Source organism: Photinus pyralis, unplaced genomic scaffold, assembly GCF_008802855.1.
Source record: "Photinus pyralis isolate 1611_PpyrPB1 unplaced genomic scaffold, Ppyr1.3 Ppyr1.4_LG4, whole genome shotgun sequence".
Taxonomy (NCBI): Eukaryota; Metazoa; Arthropoda; class Insecta; order Coleoptera; family Lampyridae; genus Photinus; species Photinus pyralis.
This window is the reverse complement of record NW_022170511.1, coordinates 5,819,455-5,838,540: the sequence shown is the minus strand read 5'-3', so window position 1 is coordinate 5,838,540 and position 19,086 is coordinate 5,819,455. Positions and strand designations below refer to the sequence as shown.

The 19,086-nt window shown below is 34.7% G+C and overlaps 2 protein-coding genes across 9 annotated transcripts in view; one reads left to right on the top strand and one right to left on the bottom strand.

Annotated features, from left to right (window-relative positions):
* Window positions 1-19,086, top strand: part of LOC116168086 (LIM domain only protein 3) — a 188,210-nt gene that overhangs the window by 151,554 nt on the left and 17,570 nt on the right. The gene's annotated exons all lie outside the window — the stretch shown is intronic.
* Window positions 16,892-18,586, bottom strand: LOC116168085. The gene is made up of 2 exons (XM_031483741.1): window positions 17,928-18,586; window positions 16,892-17,866 (listed from the first exon to the last, which is right to left on the bottom strand). The coding sequence occupies exons 1-2, from the start codon at window positions 18,234-18,236 to the stop codon at window positions 17,033-17,035; spliced, it is 1,143 nt and encodes a 380-aa protein (XP_031339601.1). The 5' UTR covers window positions 18,237-18,586; the 3' UTR covers window positions 16,892-17,032.

Sequence of the window (19,086 nt, the reverse complement as noted above, 5' to 3'; positions counted from 1 at the left end):
AAACATTTAATTCTCAATTCGTGTGAAAATAAAATTTTAAGCTTCAACAGGATGGTGCACCCGCGCTATTCGTGCGCGAAAACCTATCGGAGAAATTTTCCGTTTCCCAGGAAATTTGTTTTTTATTGTGTGCCGTACATCGTTGTATTCATAATAAAAAATGCTACAGTAAGTAGGTACTTTTTTACGGGTCATATAAAAACATAAAGTGACGATAATAGGTAACTCTTTAATTGCGCGACTTTTCCCTTAATTTGATTATCTTTCTATCTTCTATGGTTTCCGAGATCGTAGTGATAGACATCCTAATCTTGGACACAGTGTATATAGAATACACCATAAGTCCCCAAACGGTCGCATATATAAGCTATTTAAAAAAAATTAGAGTAAAAGGAAAGAATTCAGTTTGCTTTAAATAACTCCCTGTATAAATATATGTTCATTTTTGAATACGCAGTAAAAACTAAGCAATACCAGTAATAAGGTATTCAAAAACAAAAGAAAATACAGGGTATTCTATCTTTAAAAGAAAATTAAATTAGGACCAATGATTTCTATGCATTTTACTCTAATTCAAAAAAATCGGTACATAGATACTGCTATTAACTAGCCCTTAGTGCTTTAAAGATCTAAAAAAAGGCATAATTGCCATAATTGCAATCTAAACTAATAAAAGGGTCAACGCCAGGCACGGGATTTGTTCATTTCTATTCAACTTTCGTCAATCTTAGCTTGTGAAAAGGAGCAACATGGTAACGATCGGAGGTGTGTAATGATTTGGGAATTAACCCTTGTTACTGCCGGATCTTGTGAACCATTGATTATGAGAATAAATGCATTTTTCACAGCGCATTTTCTTTTACATGTAGAGACTTTACAGAGTAGAAAACGAATTGTAAACATTTTTTGAGCCGTATTATTCTACGTTCTTTACCCACCCAAATCCTATGATTCGTATAGGAGAAAAAATGCTAACTAATAATTAATTTTGTTGGTTTCAGCTTTAAAACCATTATACATATAGAAATGGCTATTATTATAAAGTGATTACAGTGCAAGATAATCAGCGTTACCATTTAATGCAAAACGTTGCGTGCTTTATATGTTTCTTTTTTATTAGATAAAAAAGGAATATATTTGATGGCTGAAATGCCTCAAAATACTGCCTTTGTTGAAAGTATCAGTGCATAAGTAGGTTTTCATGTAGTCAAGATAAAATATTTAAAAAGCTATTATTGTAGAAAAGCTCCGAAAAGTATATAAGTAACTTTAGTAAATTAAGAAACTGGGGTAAAGATCGATGTGTGTCTCTTACTATGCGAACATAAAATGTAAACTCTTTTTAGATCTAAAAGCACTTTAATAAAGATGAACGTTGTCCTTTGGAATTTCTATCAGAACGAACTACTTCCCCAAAAAGGGATAAATAATATACATTAATACATTATATTTATGGAGTTTTTATACAAATTCCGGAAATGCATTATCGCGCTGATGGAACCAAGCTTTCCCGGACACGAGAGTGGTTTGAGTTTTCATTTACATAATGGAAGAACAACAAATGCATTTTGTATTAACTCCGGAGATTTAATGGCAGTGAGAGTAGTGGGAGTGACGGACTGCGTTAAAAAGGGTCGGAAAGGGGGGGACATCATTACAAAGTCATGACATCTGCAGCCAATTTAACTAAAGTGGTTTTTGCGTGCCCAATTAGGATTGAAAGTGTCTCTTGATAGTTTCCTACCGTAATAAATGCGTACGATTTTAGACGTTGCGTTGGTAAGAAAAATATGTGAAACTCAGGAACGAATTGAGAGGACTGATTGTGACATTACCCGTCTTAAATAATAGGCCCGACTAAGATTTAGCTTGCTGTTCTTTTTCATAATTATCTCAATGGATTTAAAGTTCATTTAAGTTCGCACAGATGGATAGGAATGACCCTATTATATTGATGTTTTTCCTTTCTACTGCTACTGCTGCAGTCAATATAAAATGACCTTAAGGTCGTTGTGATTATCCAATGGGTGAACTGAGCATCATGAGGACAACGGCATGGAGCTTCCCATTTGAATATGTTTATTGTCTAAATCTAAATACAATAAGTGGTTCTTGAGTTGAGAGAGCAAGCGACCAAATGCAACGGCGCCCTGGAAAATGAAAACACAACGCCCAGCAGGAAAATATTCGAGTTTCCCAGAACACTTTGGTTTAATCCTATCTACAACAAATCACAAAACGAATCACCCAGCTCACATAAAATTGAACACACCCCTCACAAATTCTATCAATATCTAAATGCACAGATTAAAAATAAATATTCCAATATCACACCCTTTTGATTTCGACTGACATTATAACAACCAATCAAATCTCAGTTACTATTTAATACAACACAATAACGACATGCAAATGATGTATAAACGATCATTACTGAATTTACCTCTTTCGCCCACGGTCCCTTCTTCGAAAAAGTTGGTAATGAGTCCCATCGTTATAGTATATGTATTAATACTCCATAATCTGATTAGATCTAGTCTACACTCCCCTCGAAAATAGTGCGTATGGTATTTTAATTAAGCAAAAAAATATTGAATGAAAACGCATATTTGTTTGGATTCATTAAATGCCATTCGCGAGTAATTGTTTTTTTAGATCCCGATTACAACAATTACTGATCTTTAATAAGTAATCGAATGAGAAAATCAGCGTGTCCAATTGGTAAAAAGCAATCAGTAATTAACGGTTTTTTTTATGTGAAACATACCTTTTCGGTTATAAAGTTTGTTTAACGCAAGGTGGGTCTTGATTATGATATGGCTGCAGGTGTGTATGAGACTTTTTTATATCTGTCTGTTTGTCCGTCTGCAAGTACCCTACAATCCAGATCATTTGTATGAATCAGAACAAAATTAATAAATTAATTCAAGGTAACCTGGCGAAGAACCTTCCCAATTTTGAGTCAAATCGGTCAAAACCGTTGGGGGCAAAAGTTTTTTGTTTTAAACTTATTTCTTAACAAAAAGTTTAGAATTTTCTACGGTTTTGATTCTTCACCCTATTCCCGTTCAATGGGTGTTTATTGGACTATCGACTATCGGCCATTTGAGTGAGTATACCGGTAGCTATAATCAGATGTGTTCTAGCAAACTTTGTCTGATTATATTGTGTTTCGTATCATTGGAAGCGCGCTAATTTATCAAGATGTTTAAGACTGGTCTCAGATTTTTATGATTAGAGGGTAATTAGTTACAGAAGTCTCAATTTTTGAAACTTACCACCCGAGTTCATTTTATATCCGTACCGTATTTAGATTTTTCCGTGTATTTGGATTTAATTCAATAATTAGTTACCATTCCCGAATTAGGGAATTGTCGTGCATGTAATTCTGTTTTAGATTTTCTGCTACTAATCTCTTGCTGTACCCTGATCCTTGGAACTTATCGTATTCCTATCTGATTGCCTGTCGTCTTGACCAGGAGCAAGGAAGTACGCTCCTGGTGGCGCTCGAGATAAACCGTATAATTATCATAAAAAAATTACGGGCTATTCGAAACCCTAATCGAACTCAAAAATTCTAACCAGAAACGGTTAGTGGCAAAAGTTAAAATCCTCCATAGTTACCACCCGCATGTTAGTAAGGGATGTATTGCATTGGGGTAAAAAATGACCCCCCCCCCTTCCACACGTTTTAGAGCACCAGGAATCCGAATCAAACAAAATCTCCATGATGTCGGTCGGTCGGTCTGTCTGTCTGTACTCTCATTTTCGACCAAACGATTTGGTACACATATTCTTAGACAAAAGGAAGAACTTAAAACATTTTGGGCAAAATCGCGCATGCGCCAGTGTGCAGGTGAGTACAGCAAATTTTTGTATGGGTTCGCCAACCGAATATTCTCTTGGTTTCTAAAAAAAACCTCTCAATGTTTTCTGCAGAATTCCAGAACTACCTATTCGAAACACAAACCCTCTTCTAAGATTTAATATTGTACTTTTAAAGTCATCAATTCACCGCATGTGCTCTCTTTACAAGAGTATCTGTAAGTTGGCGGATATTCATAATCAATCATTAAAATTAATCAAAGAATTTGCTAAGATAGTTTTTGGAATTCACTAAGTATAATTATTAAATTAAAAATTAAATTTTCTGTTAATATATGTAGAGTATGGTAGAAGATGTAGAGTTAAATAAACTATTATTAGTGCCAAATGCAAGAATCTTTCATAGTTTTCTATATTTCACGAATCAAAACCTGATTTTGAGAAACTTTCAAAACTGTTGGGGCTACATACTTGAAACTCATAATTCAAAAATGTTAGCAAGAAAGGGACGAACTAACAAATAAATAATGAAAATGATATTGAATGTAACGAATATATTGTTGTTTAAACAACGTCATGCACACGTCTATTTCGGGACACCCTGTACATGACGATAATTAATTTATTAAGTGTAAATCTGGGGGATTATTCACGAATAAGGTTAGTTATTTTACTTCAATTTGTGATCTCAGTGCCTATTGTTTGTAATTGCGTAATATTTACATTTTTATCGCTTTTGCAATTTATTCCATTAAGAGATAAGATGCTTTAACTTAGTCACATCTGGTCCTTTGCGATAAGGAGTCTTATCGGACGAAATTTAATTATCGCACGTGTTCTTATCGCTATTACAGGATGCAGGAGTTTTTTTTAGAGTCCTGAAGAAGATTATTTGATCGTGGTAGTGGTGTTACCTTAAATATGGGAATCAATTTAAAACGAGGCTGGTGCTCCTAGTTCTCGTGACGGTAAAGATCATCTGTTTACATTAAAGAAGACGCAGTTCGTCGGTTTCGAAATAAAGTATGCATATGAAGCTATCTTAACTTAATACAAGATTTAAGTTATCGCCAAGTAAAATAGTATAAGTTTGTGGAAGGTTTTTAAAAGGTCTGTCCGTATTCGAGTGCGAGTAAACAAAACAATTGCCACCTTAGTAAAACCTTTCTACAAGGTTTGTCTTTCATTAAAAGTTTCTACCGTCCGAGCAGCCACCGAAAACTTCTCATCTTATTTATCAAGATCTAGTTTAATTAAAAAAAGTGAAGTTTCCTGAAAGTGTGAGCTTGCACTCTGTGAAAAGTTTCTGATAGCTGTTAATGTTATGTCCGATTTGCGTATAATATAAATATTGTCATTTGCCCTTCCCATTTCTTCGTTAATGCAAGTCATTTAAAAATGGTTAGTTTCTATCTGCAAGTATTTTCGATTGAAATTTTCAATAACTGTCAAACCGCCCATTAAAAATTTTAAATATTTGATTATCGTGTGATATTATATTATCCTACATACATGTATAATCAATACACATTCCAATAAATTGGAATATTTATAAGCACGTTTATACTTGGTTTTCATTTATTCAACGTTTAGCTTATAAATAAATATGTTCCATTACCGTGTTGTTTGTTGGTAGTGAATGGGGGTCGCCAGACCCGATAAGGTATTTCATGTTGAAAGAAATTGTTTTCTTGAAAATAGTTAATTGGAAAGATAGTTAATCAAGTGCAAAATTGTCAGATTAGACGAAACATAAAAGGATTTCTCTAATTTGCTCGTGTTGGTATTAGCCGACTAATTTGAAATAGCTGAAATGCAATTATTCCATATTACGTTGAGCACTTTACTGCACCAAAAGCTAGGCCGTTTGTATTATGTCACAACGTTTACTAACAAGTTGAATTAGCATATTTGCAAGTTTTAATAAACGATGGCTCATAATTTTGCAACAGAGTTGCCCTTTGGCGATTAAAATTCTCGAAGTAGGTGTAATTCCCGTTTTATTATTATTAAAAGGATTACTTTTAAGTATATTGATCGCCGTTTATGTTTATTTATGGCGTGGGCGCGGTAAAACTGTACAAGTTTTTGTCGCATACCTAATTTGGCCGGCAAATTTAGTTATTCCGTGCAATCTTTGATTGTCAATAAACGTGACTGAGTTTAATTAACATTGTATTGCATGTGTATGTAATTAAACCAATACAATAACAATAATGAACTAACGTGCATGCTGTCAATTAAACCGTATTCCGTTCAAACAGAATAAAGTGCACATTTCAGTAACTGATTATCGAAAAAAAGAATGTTCGTTTAATTGCATTCATTTCGTTCTACTGTTAGTAGATAATGGCGGCGGGAGTAATTTGCGATCTGATGGTATGATTGAAAGTTCCACATTTTCAGGAAATAACGTTTTTCAATTATGGCGTCTTTGATTTCCAATTAATTAAACAATTTGTTGCCACACTAACCAAATTTCGCAAGCGTTCCCCTTAATTCATTTTCGCTGGAAATAAAATGCCAGTTACCACTCCTAAATGCGTAATTACATCATTAAGATGGTTCAATTAAAATATCAATTATGGTAGCTTATTAATGGTCTGTCATCTGCGTAATGAAGATATTTTAAATCGGCGTGGCAGTGTTTCCATTAAAAGGTATTTTGAATATATTATTGCCGTAATTTCATTTGGCGGAATTGCATGATTAATGGTTTGTGTAAATTGACGCGGTTTCTAAATGAATATTTCTGAATGAGTTGGTAACCCTTGTGCACACATTTACATGGTGAGATCCCGCCTTTCCGTGGTTTGCGACAGGATGCTATGAATGGCCTCTTAAGCCGTAGGCTTCACTGTTAAACCTTATTTTAAACGATCTGCCAGTTACATTCACAGAGACAAAGGGATCCAGGAATTAGATATCATCAAATCTTTATTATAACACTGTAGGATCACACAAAGATGGGATATTAATTAAATTGGTACGGTTTTGTGGTTAATGTATACGACCCGAATCTGATATTATTACCCCTTCTGTGACAAATTTTTAGCTTAATTTGATATTTCGGAATAGGGGGTTACAGTTTCGCGAAATTGGATTGTATTCAGAATTGACGTCGATGGGCCACTTCAGTCCAGCAATGACTTTTTCTTACAGTCTTCGTATCTCTTCAATATGTCAACCCTAATTAAAGTAATTAGAAGAGACGTTTCTATATCCCGTTAGCAACAAGTTAACAACGGCCGATTTAAAATCAATGTTCCTTACGATTTATTATTTGTGGATACGCCCAATGCATTACACTCAACGAGTACTCCTTTATAAAGTAATTAAGTCGCACTGATACAAGATATAAATAACATGTTGTGCTTAATTATCCTGTATTTATTCCATATTTTTCTTACTGTGAATTTTCTCCTTTTCAGCCCAGCTGATTCTTATCGGTTAGGCATTTTCACTCCTCTCGTTTCCAACCGATACCCACTATTTTATTGGGGGTAACGACAACAAAATTATTCTATTATTATTTATATCACTATTTTAAATGCCTCTACTGAAAGAATAGATCGAGCTCACTGTATCTAATTTTTTGTTCTCATGTTAATGCAAATAATGTTGCCAGTTTTGCCGGCCTAAGAACAGCAATCTGCTTTGTCAGCGTGTTATGTACTTTTTAAACTATAATTATAACAAATCAATATGTACTTGAATATCATCGCTAAAAACTGACATCCCGTTGCGTGAGGAAAATCAGGAAAACGTGAAACGTAGATCAAATTTCCCCAATTTAAATTGAGAGTAGGGAAATTTTGTTGCAGCGTTAAATTATTTTTGGTATTCAGACATAAACTTTTTACAGGAGTAGGTAGTGATAAGTAAAGCTAGCGTCTAGCGTTCTAAATAGAAAGTGATTTTAATAAAGAAGAACTTCGTATAGAAAAGAAGTCTCAACAAGAATTCAAGAAGATATCTACGATGAGGATGAAGACCGGGAGGAATGGGTTGCTGCGATCCTGAAGGAAATAAGAAGAAGGCCGGAAATAATAAGAGAAGTAGTTAACAAAATGGATTTACAGCGTAATGAATTAATGAAGAAAATGGATGCGAATATTGCGGAATTAAAGATGTAGTATTTAGATGAGGAAATGAACTCGGCGAGAGTCGGATGCGTTGGTCGAAAAAAGGGCGAAAAGATAGGTGAAAAGGAATTAAGCGAGCGGTGAAATAAGAGAATTACTAGATCGTATGCGTGGAAAAAGGAAAAGGGTGGACCTGAAGTTGCACCAGGTGGAAAGTGATATGGAAGTGCAGGAGACTAATAGTAAAGTTTGTAAGACAGTAATAATAAGGAACCAGATGAGGTAAAAGAAGAAAATGAAAAAAGGTTAAAGAATCGAATGGTGTAAAGGAAGAAACAAATGATGTAAAGGAGGAAACAGTAGATGAAAATGGAGTAACTGAAAATGTATCTGAAGAACAAAATGAGAGCACCCTGAAAAACGAGACTAAGGAAGCGATGGAAGTAGATTCCCCTGATAGTACAAAAAATTCTGATGAGACTGATGCCAAGGCGGAAAGAGATAAAACTATAATGAGGTCGATAGTGTAGAAGAAACGAGTTAAGAAAAACAAAATGAAACAGCGTTTACTGGTAATTGGAATAAACCAATTGTTGAAGAAGAAGGTATAAACTTTATAGATCAGGAAGAAGCATAAGTTGAGAATTATAAACAAGAGGTTGCAGATAAACAAATTAAAGTTAAAGAAGAAGCAGTTAAAGATCATGTACAGGACAACGTTGAAATGCAAGTTGAAGTTCAAGTTACACAGCAAGATATTGGAATATAGAAAGAACAAGTTGAAGATAAAGTAGAGAAACCAGTCGAAGAAGCGGGTAAAGTCAAGAAAGAATTTAAAGAAGATATTCAAGGAGATAAAGGGGGTTTAGTAAAGAAAGGGGTTGAGTTATCTAGTTGCTTTATTACAGGAATTTTAAAGGGGCCGGAGAAATTGCATTCCTTGAGTTACAGGAAGTTTGTAATTCTAGATTATTCTCGGGATTTGACGTATTTAATGTCAACGCGTTTTGCAAATAATGAAATGTATCGTTGGAGTTTGATTTTGCAAGAATTCTTCTTTGAGATCAAGTACCTACATAAAGAAGAAGAATAGATGTTTTATCAAGAAAAGGCATAGGGGGGAAAGATGTTAGGTAAAGATTATAAAATTTTAGGTGACCGAATAAGGGAGAATTTTTATTATAAAAGGGATTTAGGAGTAAAAGCAATTGTGAATAATAGTTATTTGTACAACTAGTTTTGAAAGTGATTCTTTTTTTCATGAATTTGCAGCTTGATTAATGAGGGCGAAGTCCGGAGGAAGGTGATCATATTTTTATGGATGTGATGTTTCCTTTAGATGCCTGGAATTACCGAATAAACGGAATATTGAAAATATTGAAAATGAATATTTTTTTAATAAGTTTTTGTCATTATTGTCAATCAATTAATTGTGTTTATTCGAACCCATTGTGCGACCGGGACATAGTCTATGTCAGACTTACCTTCTCGAATCCACGATTTATTTCAGGTGTTGATAAAAATTATTGTAATAAATTATATGAAATTCATTTCGGAAGTTGATCGAGGCAACCAAGTCTTTTAAAACTTTAATTTAGATCAATATTAGGACCTCTTTGCAGCAGATGCTGGAAGTGTACGAGGAGAGATTTTAAGACCCATTTTGTTCCCCGTCCTTTCATTCGACAGTGCCCCGTTAATCAGAAGGACTTCAGCTCTTTGGGTGGAGGATACCTCATGCCATCCTTTTAAAATGGTTTTTGTTTTCAGCAGCAGAACCTCATTGGCCCTTAACAGCAAAATGGCCGGGTACCCATATCAGCTCGACGTTATTATTTTTCGCCTGGCTGAGAAAACTTTCTGATGTGAGTTCTATATTTCAAATCTGAAAAGTAGCTACTCTCTTTATCCTTCGAAGGTTTTTCACTTCTGTATTTTTGTCCGTTTTGAGGACTATACTTTTCCTTAAAGAAATGAAACGGGGATCACACCTCTCTTATTTAATCTTCACTAGAAGTAGGGGGTAGGTACTGGTTTACTTCTAGTCACGCATTCCTTGTTTTTGTCTGCACGCAAATACACCAGGTTTGACTTTACTACCCCATAATTACCTATTAGCGTAATTAATAACAACCCTTCTGGTGTCAAAGTTTAAGCAAACCGCATCGATTCAAATTGGGCGTTAATGGGTAAATGGTACGGTGTGCCGGTTAATAAAAGTAGGTAGATATATCTTAATCCCACAAGCGGGTTTGTTAATAATAATGAACTGCAATCTGGGATGGGACTTAATCTTTAATTCATGCAGTCCTATATGGTCGAGTGGAGAGCATAACTGGACTATAAAATGTAGAATGAAGCCGTTTCTTAATATTACAAGTGGCTCAATATTTTATCGATGCAGCAATTAGCACTTTACCACATGTGCTAAGTGCGTATTTAACTTTTTATGTGAATGAATTCGCGACTTGTTTATGATGATTTAGTTTCATGCTTGAGCTAAACCCGCATTACAGTTCATTTTCGTTAAGTAATCTTGAGATTATCGACTTTTTGTGGTTTCCGCGTTACGCTACGAACTCGTAAATTCAATTATCCTGCTATGTCTACATCATTTCTAAGGTTTCCTGTTGGTCTACCACAAAGACTTTATTACTACCTGTGGTGTATTGTTTTAACATGTATCTTTATCTGTCCTATTTTTATTAAACAATCGAGACCATGTAATTTGTGCAATACCTACAACACGCCATAAATGGACAACATTGAAAACGATTTTAAAGGACTTTTCCAACATTGTGAATTAGTACTCAATTTAACAATTTCAAGGATTATTTTTATTTACCGACGATTTCAGGTTTTTTTGATAATTATTCATATTACTCCTGTGTTAGTATGGAATCATAATTCAGGAATGAAATGGGCAATGGAATCTAAACCGCGATGTACTTGACGCTGCTCAATAGACCCCTAAACCTTAGATCTGATACTGAGAACTGATTTATGGACTCTTTTTAGCGCATTTTCCAAAAAAGTTGGGTGCGCTATTGCAACCTGTCCGAGGACATAACTACTCCTACAGTTTTCAATATATTTGGTTCGTTCTTTTTTAATTCCGTATAGCTTATAGCTCTGGTCAAGAAAAATCGTGAGCTGTGCAATATCAACTTTCTTATTTATTAATATATTTTGTTAAAATCTTAACCACAGATGCGCTTCTAGTAAACACAAACATATCGCATATAGTAAAAATCAGATGTTCTCATGCGCAAACCGCGCAATACCAATTTGACCTTTTAACTGTAGATAATATTAATAAAGAAAAACGTAGCGCACGTAGGTATGGCCTTTTGGGAAGTACTGATCAATGCATGGAAAATACGCTAAAGTAACTCGCCCTAATTATGGCGAAAACCTTGCTCTACTAGGGTTGTGGACACGTTTGAATCCGTCAAAACGTTAATGCATTCGAATTTGAGAATCTAAACTAGAATCTGGACTATATAATTAATTTCAAAATTGTGAGATTGCTTTCATTTTCAAAGGAAATTCTGTTATCGCAATAGGATCATTTCTGTGCTTTTAGGTTCAGAATATGAACATGCTTGTGACCGGACCCAAGATTATAAAAATACACTCCGTAGTTAGACGATCAAATTTTCTTTTAAAAGGCCTATGAAAAAAAAGGTTCGAAAGCTTTTTTGTTAAACAAATAAAGAGTTTAGTAAAATTTATCATATATGGATAACATAATTGGGCAATAAATTATTAACCCGTTACAGGCTGTGATAAATTTGGGAGGCTGATAGAGTCGGCTGTGAAATCAAGATCCTAACTCCAGATTTAATTTTTGAAATAATAGAAAAAGATACTAATGGATTGATCCCTCCAACTCGCCCTTTACAGAAGCAATACTGTTACCATTTCAAAATTTTAAGAATTGTAAGATTTTTGCTATAGCTTTATGAAAAAAAAAATTGTTTTGTAAAATAATTAATAATTCAATACCATAATTAAAAATGTACTTACATATCCTTGATAGTTACAGCATTGTAACGTCCCTTAATGGGGCTGATTTTTCTTGAAATTAGGGTAGCTCAGTGTTAGCTAGAGTGGTTCTATTAGACCCAAATTTTTTATTTTAAATTTCTTTTAAGTCGATAATTTCCAAAGCTTAAACGCTCTTTATTCTGGAAGTCTAAAGTTACAGGGTGCACGCCAAAAGATCGGAAGAAGAGAAATTCATTGGATGTTTAGTTGCAAATTATAATTAAATCTTACGAATTTTTATTTATATTTATATTATTGAAATTCGAAATTTCGAAACTTCGAGACTCCGACATCTAAAACTTGAAATTCAACCCCATAAATTATGAATTGGAGACTAAAGATGAGAATTAAAAATCTTAAATCTCAACTTTAGCATTGAATATCAAAAATCAGAAACACCACAAACATAAGAATCGATATTGTTTGAGACCTGAAATCAAAGAATTCAATACTTGTGGTTCAGTCCGGTAACTCTAGCTGAAATTTTAAAAACCAAAATTCAGTTTTAACCTGGGGCTGCAAAGACAGGATTGAAACCTTAAGATCGAGTTCTGTTTCAATTTTCACAGTTTAAAGCGTCTAAACTTTAAAATTTTACCCGCTTTTTGGAAGGATCATTAAACAACTTTGTGGCAAGTACAGTAAAATATGTCTCATGTAACATAAAATTTGACGTGTTCGAGGATTTTTTCAAAACCGTTTATGTCGATACCATTATTTATTAAATTCCCCCATGTAACCCCAGTATAATGAATAATTCTCTGACACATTTATAATAAGACCCTTGATAAGAGCACGGATCATTTTTGCTGTATAGAGCAAGAAAAACCAGCCAACACTGCGCAAAACTTTCCGATTGGATTGGGTTGCTATATTAGAAATAACCGGTCCGTCGTTAAATTTTCACCTCAAGAAGACTATAACTTTTTTAACAATCTTACGGAGAGTAATCGAAAGCCTCTGAATTTGACATTTTCTTCGTTTTAATCGTGCTTAAGGGCACAAGGGCACGTTTCATTTAATTTGTTCATGTATGTTTTTTAGTGATTTTACACCGAAACGACTCATTTTGGACAAAAAAGGCCCACTTGTAACTTACAAACGTCAAATTACGATGCCTATACGTCGTTTAGTATAAAAACAGTCTCAGGTAGCCGCCCATTACCAAACTTTGGCTTTTTCTTCGTATGGGCTAGATACAACACACAGGTGACCAGTTTTGCAGTATTCGGCTACCTGCGATGATTGACGTGACCGTTTTTATACTAGAATGCAATGTTTCTCTACCAGCCGCACCACTCTGCAGCGCTTCAAAAACGTCTCGTGATAAGGGGCTCTTAAAGTCCATCAACACTATTACAGTGTTTCGGCTAGGAACCGGTCATTCACTCTTTTCTAAAGTTAGAGGTTTGACAAATTTCCGGAAAGGAGATTTTTTGATTCTTTTAAAAAGTGCATATCTCCATAACTATCAGTCCTAGAAACAAAATTTTAAAAAATTATAGAAAATTTAATTCTCTAAACATTGTAGGTACATTTGTAGCTAAAATGCACCGAAACGGAAATATAAGCGAAAATCTGAAGAAAGTGCCAATTTTTTTCGGATTTTTTTAAAATGGTGGCGGACGCGGCGGCGGGGGGGGGGGATAGTGCATTTTGCATTTTAAACACTTACTAACCATCCTAGACAGCATATCAAAAATTAGGAATTACCGAACTGTTTGTACGGTAACCCCTCTCTATTCACAGGATTATTTAACTTGAACGGAACTTGCTCGGACTCGTCGATTAGTATTTTAAACTGCGCTCTTCTTGATGTAATAAAATGTTATAGGTACAGGGTGTCCGAAATTTTATAGATTTTTTTTAATGACAACCCTAATTTTTTTCTGACTATTCATAATAATGAGTACTTATATCATGTTCCACATGTGTGCCAAATTTCGAGTTTTTATTTTGTCTACACATCGTTCTCAAGTTCTCATCAAATTCCCTGCATACTCTCTGTTCTCAAGGTACTTTTAAGCTTCCTTCAAGTTCTTGTGAATTGCCGTTCTCTAGTTTTTTTTTTTAATTTCTTCTTGGTTACCTTCGAGGTTGCCTTAGTATATCACTCCCCTCAAATTCTATTAACGTTCATGTCTAATCTTTTCAAGATATTTTTATGTTCTTCTTAAACTACTCTCAATAAGTCGTTCTCGGTGCCCTCAAGTGGTTTTCAAGCTACCCTCAAATTCCTTTTAGGATTTCCTCACGTTCGCATCATACTTTTCCCTTTTCCTCTTAAATTTTCACAATATCTCTCTACTATTTCCAAATTTTACTCACAATTCTTGTTCCTCTCGTATTCAATTACACTTACTCAGTTTTTCCGGAACTATGAATTGTTTAATATAAAATTTCCCAGTCAGTGACCACGGATAGAATTTTTCGACAGTGATTCTATATTCCGGACACAAGGAAGATTGATAGTATTTTTCGGTACGTTCAGTTGATACGTCCATTGGGTTTGCATTACATTTTTTAGACTACTGTTAGATAGAAAAAAAAACGTTCTAGTATATAACAGCTGTTATGGCGGTGAAACGAACCTTCTATACGATTTTTCAGTAGGTAAATTATTGCAGTACTCGGATAACAATTTGCATTACCAGATCACTCCGAATTACCCAAACATTTGGAATTGTACTTGAGAATTACAAAACTAATTAAAGAATTACTCGAATTACTGTCAAAATAGAAAGTAGTTCGAAGTAGCGATATACCAGTTATCGAAAGAGAACACCCCCTCGATTAGTGATTTTTACATTCTAAAAAGTTTAAGATAATAGGAGTTGCGAGAGAGGGCGGAGTAAAAAAATTAAATTAAATTTTAAAATGAATTCTCCAAAATTGTTCCTACTTTATTTTAGGCGATTATTAAATAATCATATAATGACAGGTTATTCCGCTATATGTATATGCATGTATTTTTTCCTATACTTAAGAGTGTACGATATTGTGCATTTTGCACGGGTAAGCTTTCAGCATAAAGGATATTACTAAAACGAATATCATTTTATTGCCTTTTATTCCGTAGAACAAGCAACAATACCTAGAAACAATTTAATTCCAAAGTTATTTCGGTGGAATTTCACTTAAATTTATTCGCGAAGTTTAGGTACCTGCAAAATTTAGCCCGTCTCTGCTAAACAAAATTGTAAATATAATCAAAACCGAGAGACATCGCCATTATGAAGCAACAACAATAACCGCACACCAACGACGAGCGAAGAAAATGAGTGGTCTCTTTTCTGCAACGAAAATTTGTCTAGTTAAATTAGCCGTTGCTTTAATTAAAATAGTTTAAGCCGAATGAGAAAACTGATGAAAACAAGCACGAAGTAAAATGGCTTTATGTATTCAAACGGGGGCGTTCTAAGACGCCACTATCTTCTTAATTTCCGCCGAGAAAATTATTTTCTGGAATTACCGTATTATACCAATGTCATATTTAAACTAATGCCTCGCAATTATATCGAGATGATTTAATGGAACCGTGATGTATACACCGTACACAACGTTTTCTAATTATATTAGAATCCTTAGTTGCATTAACTTGTCTAACGTAAACTTAATTGTGTTGCGTACTATAAATCAAAAAAATTTAGAACGTATACCACAGTCATTTTAGTTAAATTTTCATCAAATTTTGTCTATACAAAAATAATTCATTTCACCATTTCAGATGCAATTTTTAATTGCGAGTAAACTCATAGAGGAAAAAACTGATTGGAATTTACTCTATCGCCAGACAACTTTGGATGATCACCGCAAAAAAATTAGTTTTAAAAAGATTTCGGATCGAGTGAATGGGTTTGTTACATGCACTTGAAGCACACGCAACAAAATTACCTTTAGTTTGGCTGTATCGAAAATCTTTATGCACAAACGTTATTTCGCGTAGTGTCGATGAAATAAAATAACACCTTTGAATCCTGGCGATGGCCGTCTGAATTCAGAAGGGTGCTTTCTGGCAATAATCTTCAATCAGATAAAATACAAAACAACAGAGAGGGCGTGATAGCGCGGCATACAAAGTGCGAGACAAAATCTAACGTTTGGCACGTCGAGTAATCCGAATACGAAAAACCATAATTAACATTCTGTCGATTTAAACGGCAATTCAACTCTAAACCACTGCCTGTCTGCTGTCCATGCAAAGCACCATCTCACCTCAGGCCTTTGGCCTTCTACACTCAACTGCAGAATATTCGATTAGACACTTCCAGCGACAAACATAGCCGTTTCCAGCTGATTCTGAGCAAACTGCAGGATGCTCTAATTTATTATACTGATGGGTCCAAAACCTCTTAGAGCGTCTCGGTACAGCGTTCAGCACTACAGCAACAGCTCGATTGTATCAGCTTTCGACAAGCCGCAGCGTCCTCACGGCTGAACTGTATGCCCTTTCTGCAACCCTTCACCACTTCGATCCTGCTTTCAATTCTAACCAGAACCTCGTAATATGTACCGATTTCCTTAGAGCTATTCGCTCTATATAGGAGATTTACACCATCTGCCCATCTTACTATACAAACTCGTTTTCAGCAGTTCCAGCAGACCGAGAAGACTCTTCATTTCATCTGGGGGTCGTCTCACTGTGGCATAAAAGGCAATGTTATCGGTGATAAATACAACTATAACTATACAAGAACTAGAATTGAATGAATTAAACAATTCTGCCCTGTTAAGCATAAAAGTCGTATGTGACAAAATGAGAGTTTCGAGATATTTAATATTTAGTGAAAGTTGCGATGCCATGGAGACTAAAGCACTTAGATGTAAACTTTTTAATTAAAATTGTCTACATATATCTCCAAATGTTAGTTATCTTAATCTATGGGTAATGTGTGAAGTTACTACCAAAAGTGACTTTTGCTAGATACGACTTTTATAAGTAGAATTTGGATGATAAAGGTTTAAAAGAACAACACCAAATGTCGTATCTACATACTCTTTAATTATAACATTGCATACCTACACAGATAACATACATGTAAGTGTGCCTACTGCCTAGTTAATCGAAAAATTTAATTTTCGTCACTGTCATGACTTTGTTCGTCCGTGGCAGTTGGAAGATTTTCCCAAAAGTTCCGACGGCTTTCAGGCATGATAGGCACTAATTTTGAAACAATAAGGCATTTTCGATCTTTTGTTATTCCTTTTGGGTTACATTTAGGTTTTGGCTTTGAAATTTCCACTTTCATGCATCGTGCATTAATGAAATTTATTTCTATTCCAGGAGATTCAAATTCCGTTTTGTATATGAGAGTTTTTTTGCCCCTTTCAAAATTTACCTGCACCATATCATGCACGTAAGGCCGCGGTTTAATTTTACCTAACTTATATTGAGATGTTGCGTCTTCCCAGTCATAAAAATTTTCTATTTCCATTTCTATTACTTTTACTTTGTGGGAAGCTTTGCGAACTGCCTCGGAAAAATCCTTAAAATCGTATACCTTACCCATATGTTTGAGGGACTTTTCTACTTGATGGTGGAAAGAGTCAGCAGCCATAAAGGTGTGACCCGCTTCGAAATATTTTACTTGTAGGGTTTGTAATTCTACTTCTGACAAATTAACCATAAATACAAAAAAGCAAAATAGGGACCAATTTTTGTTTTGGCTGCTGCAATTGTCTAACCACAAAGTAATGTGTTTTACATCTCTAACTGATAATAAAAATGCATAAAATGTACTAATTATGTCTTTAGCAGATCTTCCAGAAATAGCCTCATGCCAAATTACAGCTGTAGGCCCTAGCTGTTGTTTCTTTCCTATGGGAACAAAGCTTTCGTTGAAAGCTACAATCCGTGGCGTAAAAATGACCTCCTTAAACATCTCTAAGCGTGGAAGCATTATGACCTAATAAGTGAAATAAAGTGATGTTAATTGTAAAGTTTGTCTAATGAAATATTACATTTACCTTTTGAAGATCAGCGGAAACTATTAAATGACTGTCATTGGTCTTCTTCTCATCCTCTTGATATATTCTCCGTGCCTCTCTGTATTTTTTCTGGTGCAATGTAAATTTCTTGCATTCGTCGCAATTTTCTTGTGGCTCCTCCTTGGTGTGCCCCGTCTTGGTTTTGTGCACATCATATAACTCGCATGTCCAGCACTCTTCATGGCCTAACTTGACAAACGAAATGTTCATGCTGCTGATAACATTTCTATATAAACAATATGATATGTCAATGGCTGGGTGCTTTGCTAGGAAATCTTTATACATCATAGTAATGTTTATGTCGCTAGGTAGATATTTCCTGTTAGGTGCATGTTCTCGACGGTAATGTGCTATTCTAGGATTAAACGATTCAATATGTTTTATGATAATGTGCCTATCAATTTTAGTTGTTTTACTATGTTTGCCCCTTAAGTCGGGTTTTGCTACAAGACTTGATGTCGGAGTGTTGAGTACATCACGAATAAAACGATCGTTTTTAGGTTCATAACCAAGTGTGGCTAGAAAAAATGTTTTGCAGACAGTATGTATTGCACCCTGCTCGTCTTTTAAGTAGTAAATAAAGCCTTTGGAACGTCTTGAAACAGTTGCAGCATCTGTAGTTTTTCTTTTTATGCCAGTTTGAGCCGTAGTGTTTAAAATAAAATTTGTTCGCTCATTTTTATTCATTTCCCAAAATAGTCTATTAATGTCCTGTCGTCTAGGGTGGTCAATTTTTTGTATACACTTTTTTGGCATTCTAATTTGCAAGGAAGTTTTAGATTATACACTTGTTTCTTTTTTTCTACCTTTAATCGTTTTCTTTCAGTCACACTTAAATCATAGCTCTTTCTTTTTCTAACAGTTCCTTTTTTTGTTAAACGATTTAAACATGATGTGTTCACAGATTCATTGATAATATCTGTAAGAATTCCTGAGATAAACTGTTGTGTTGAATTTGTTTCTTGGGTAGTTTCCATATACACGTTACTTAAAGCGAGAGGTTGAGATATATTAGTAACATCGCAAATTATGTCATCTGAGATTTCTGAGACACTTTCATGTGTAATTTCAATTTCACAGTCGTCCTCAGGGGATGAAGTATTGCTCCCACAGGATTTTGTTTCTACGACATTAGATA

Excerpts from the sequence above, each read along its gene's own strand:
- LOC116168085 (XM_031483741.1), bottom strand. The coding sequence starts at position 18,236 with ATGATGTATAAAGATTTCCTAGCAAAGCACCCAGCCATTGACATATCA. Across the intron at positions 17,867-17,927 it reads TTTCCGCTGATCTTCAAAAG|GTCATAATGCTTCCACGCTT; the intron begins GTAAATGTAATA and ends TTCACTTATTAG.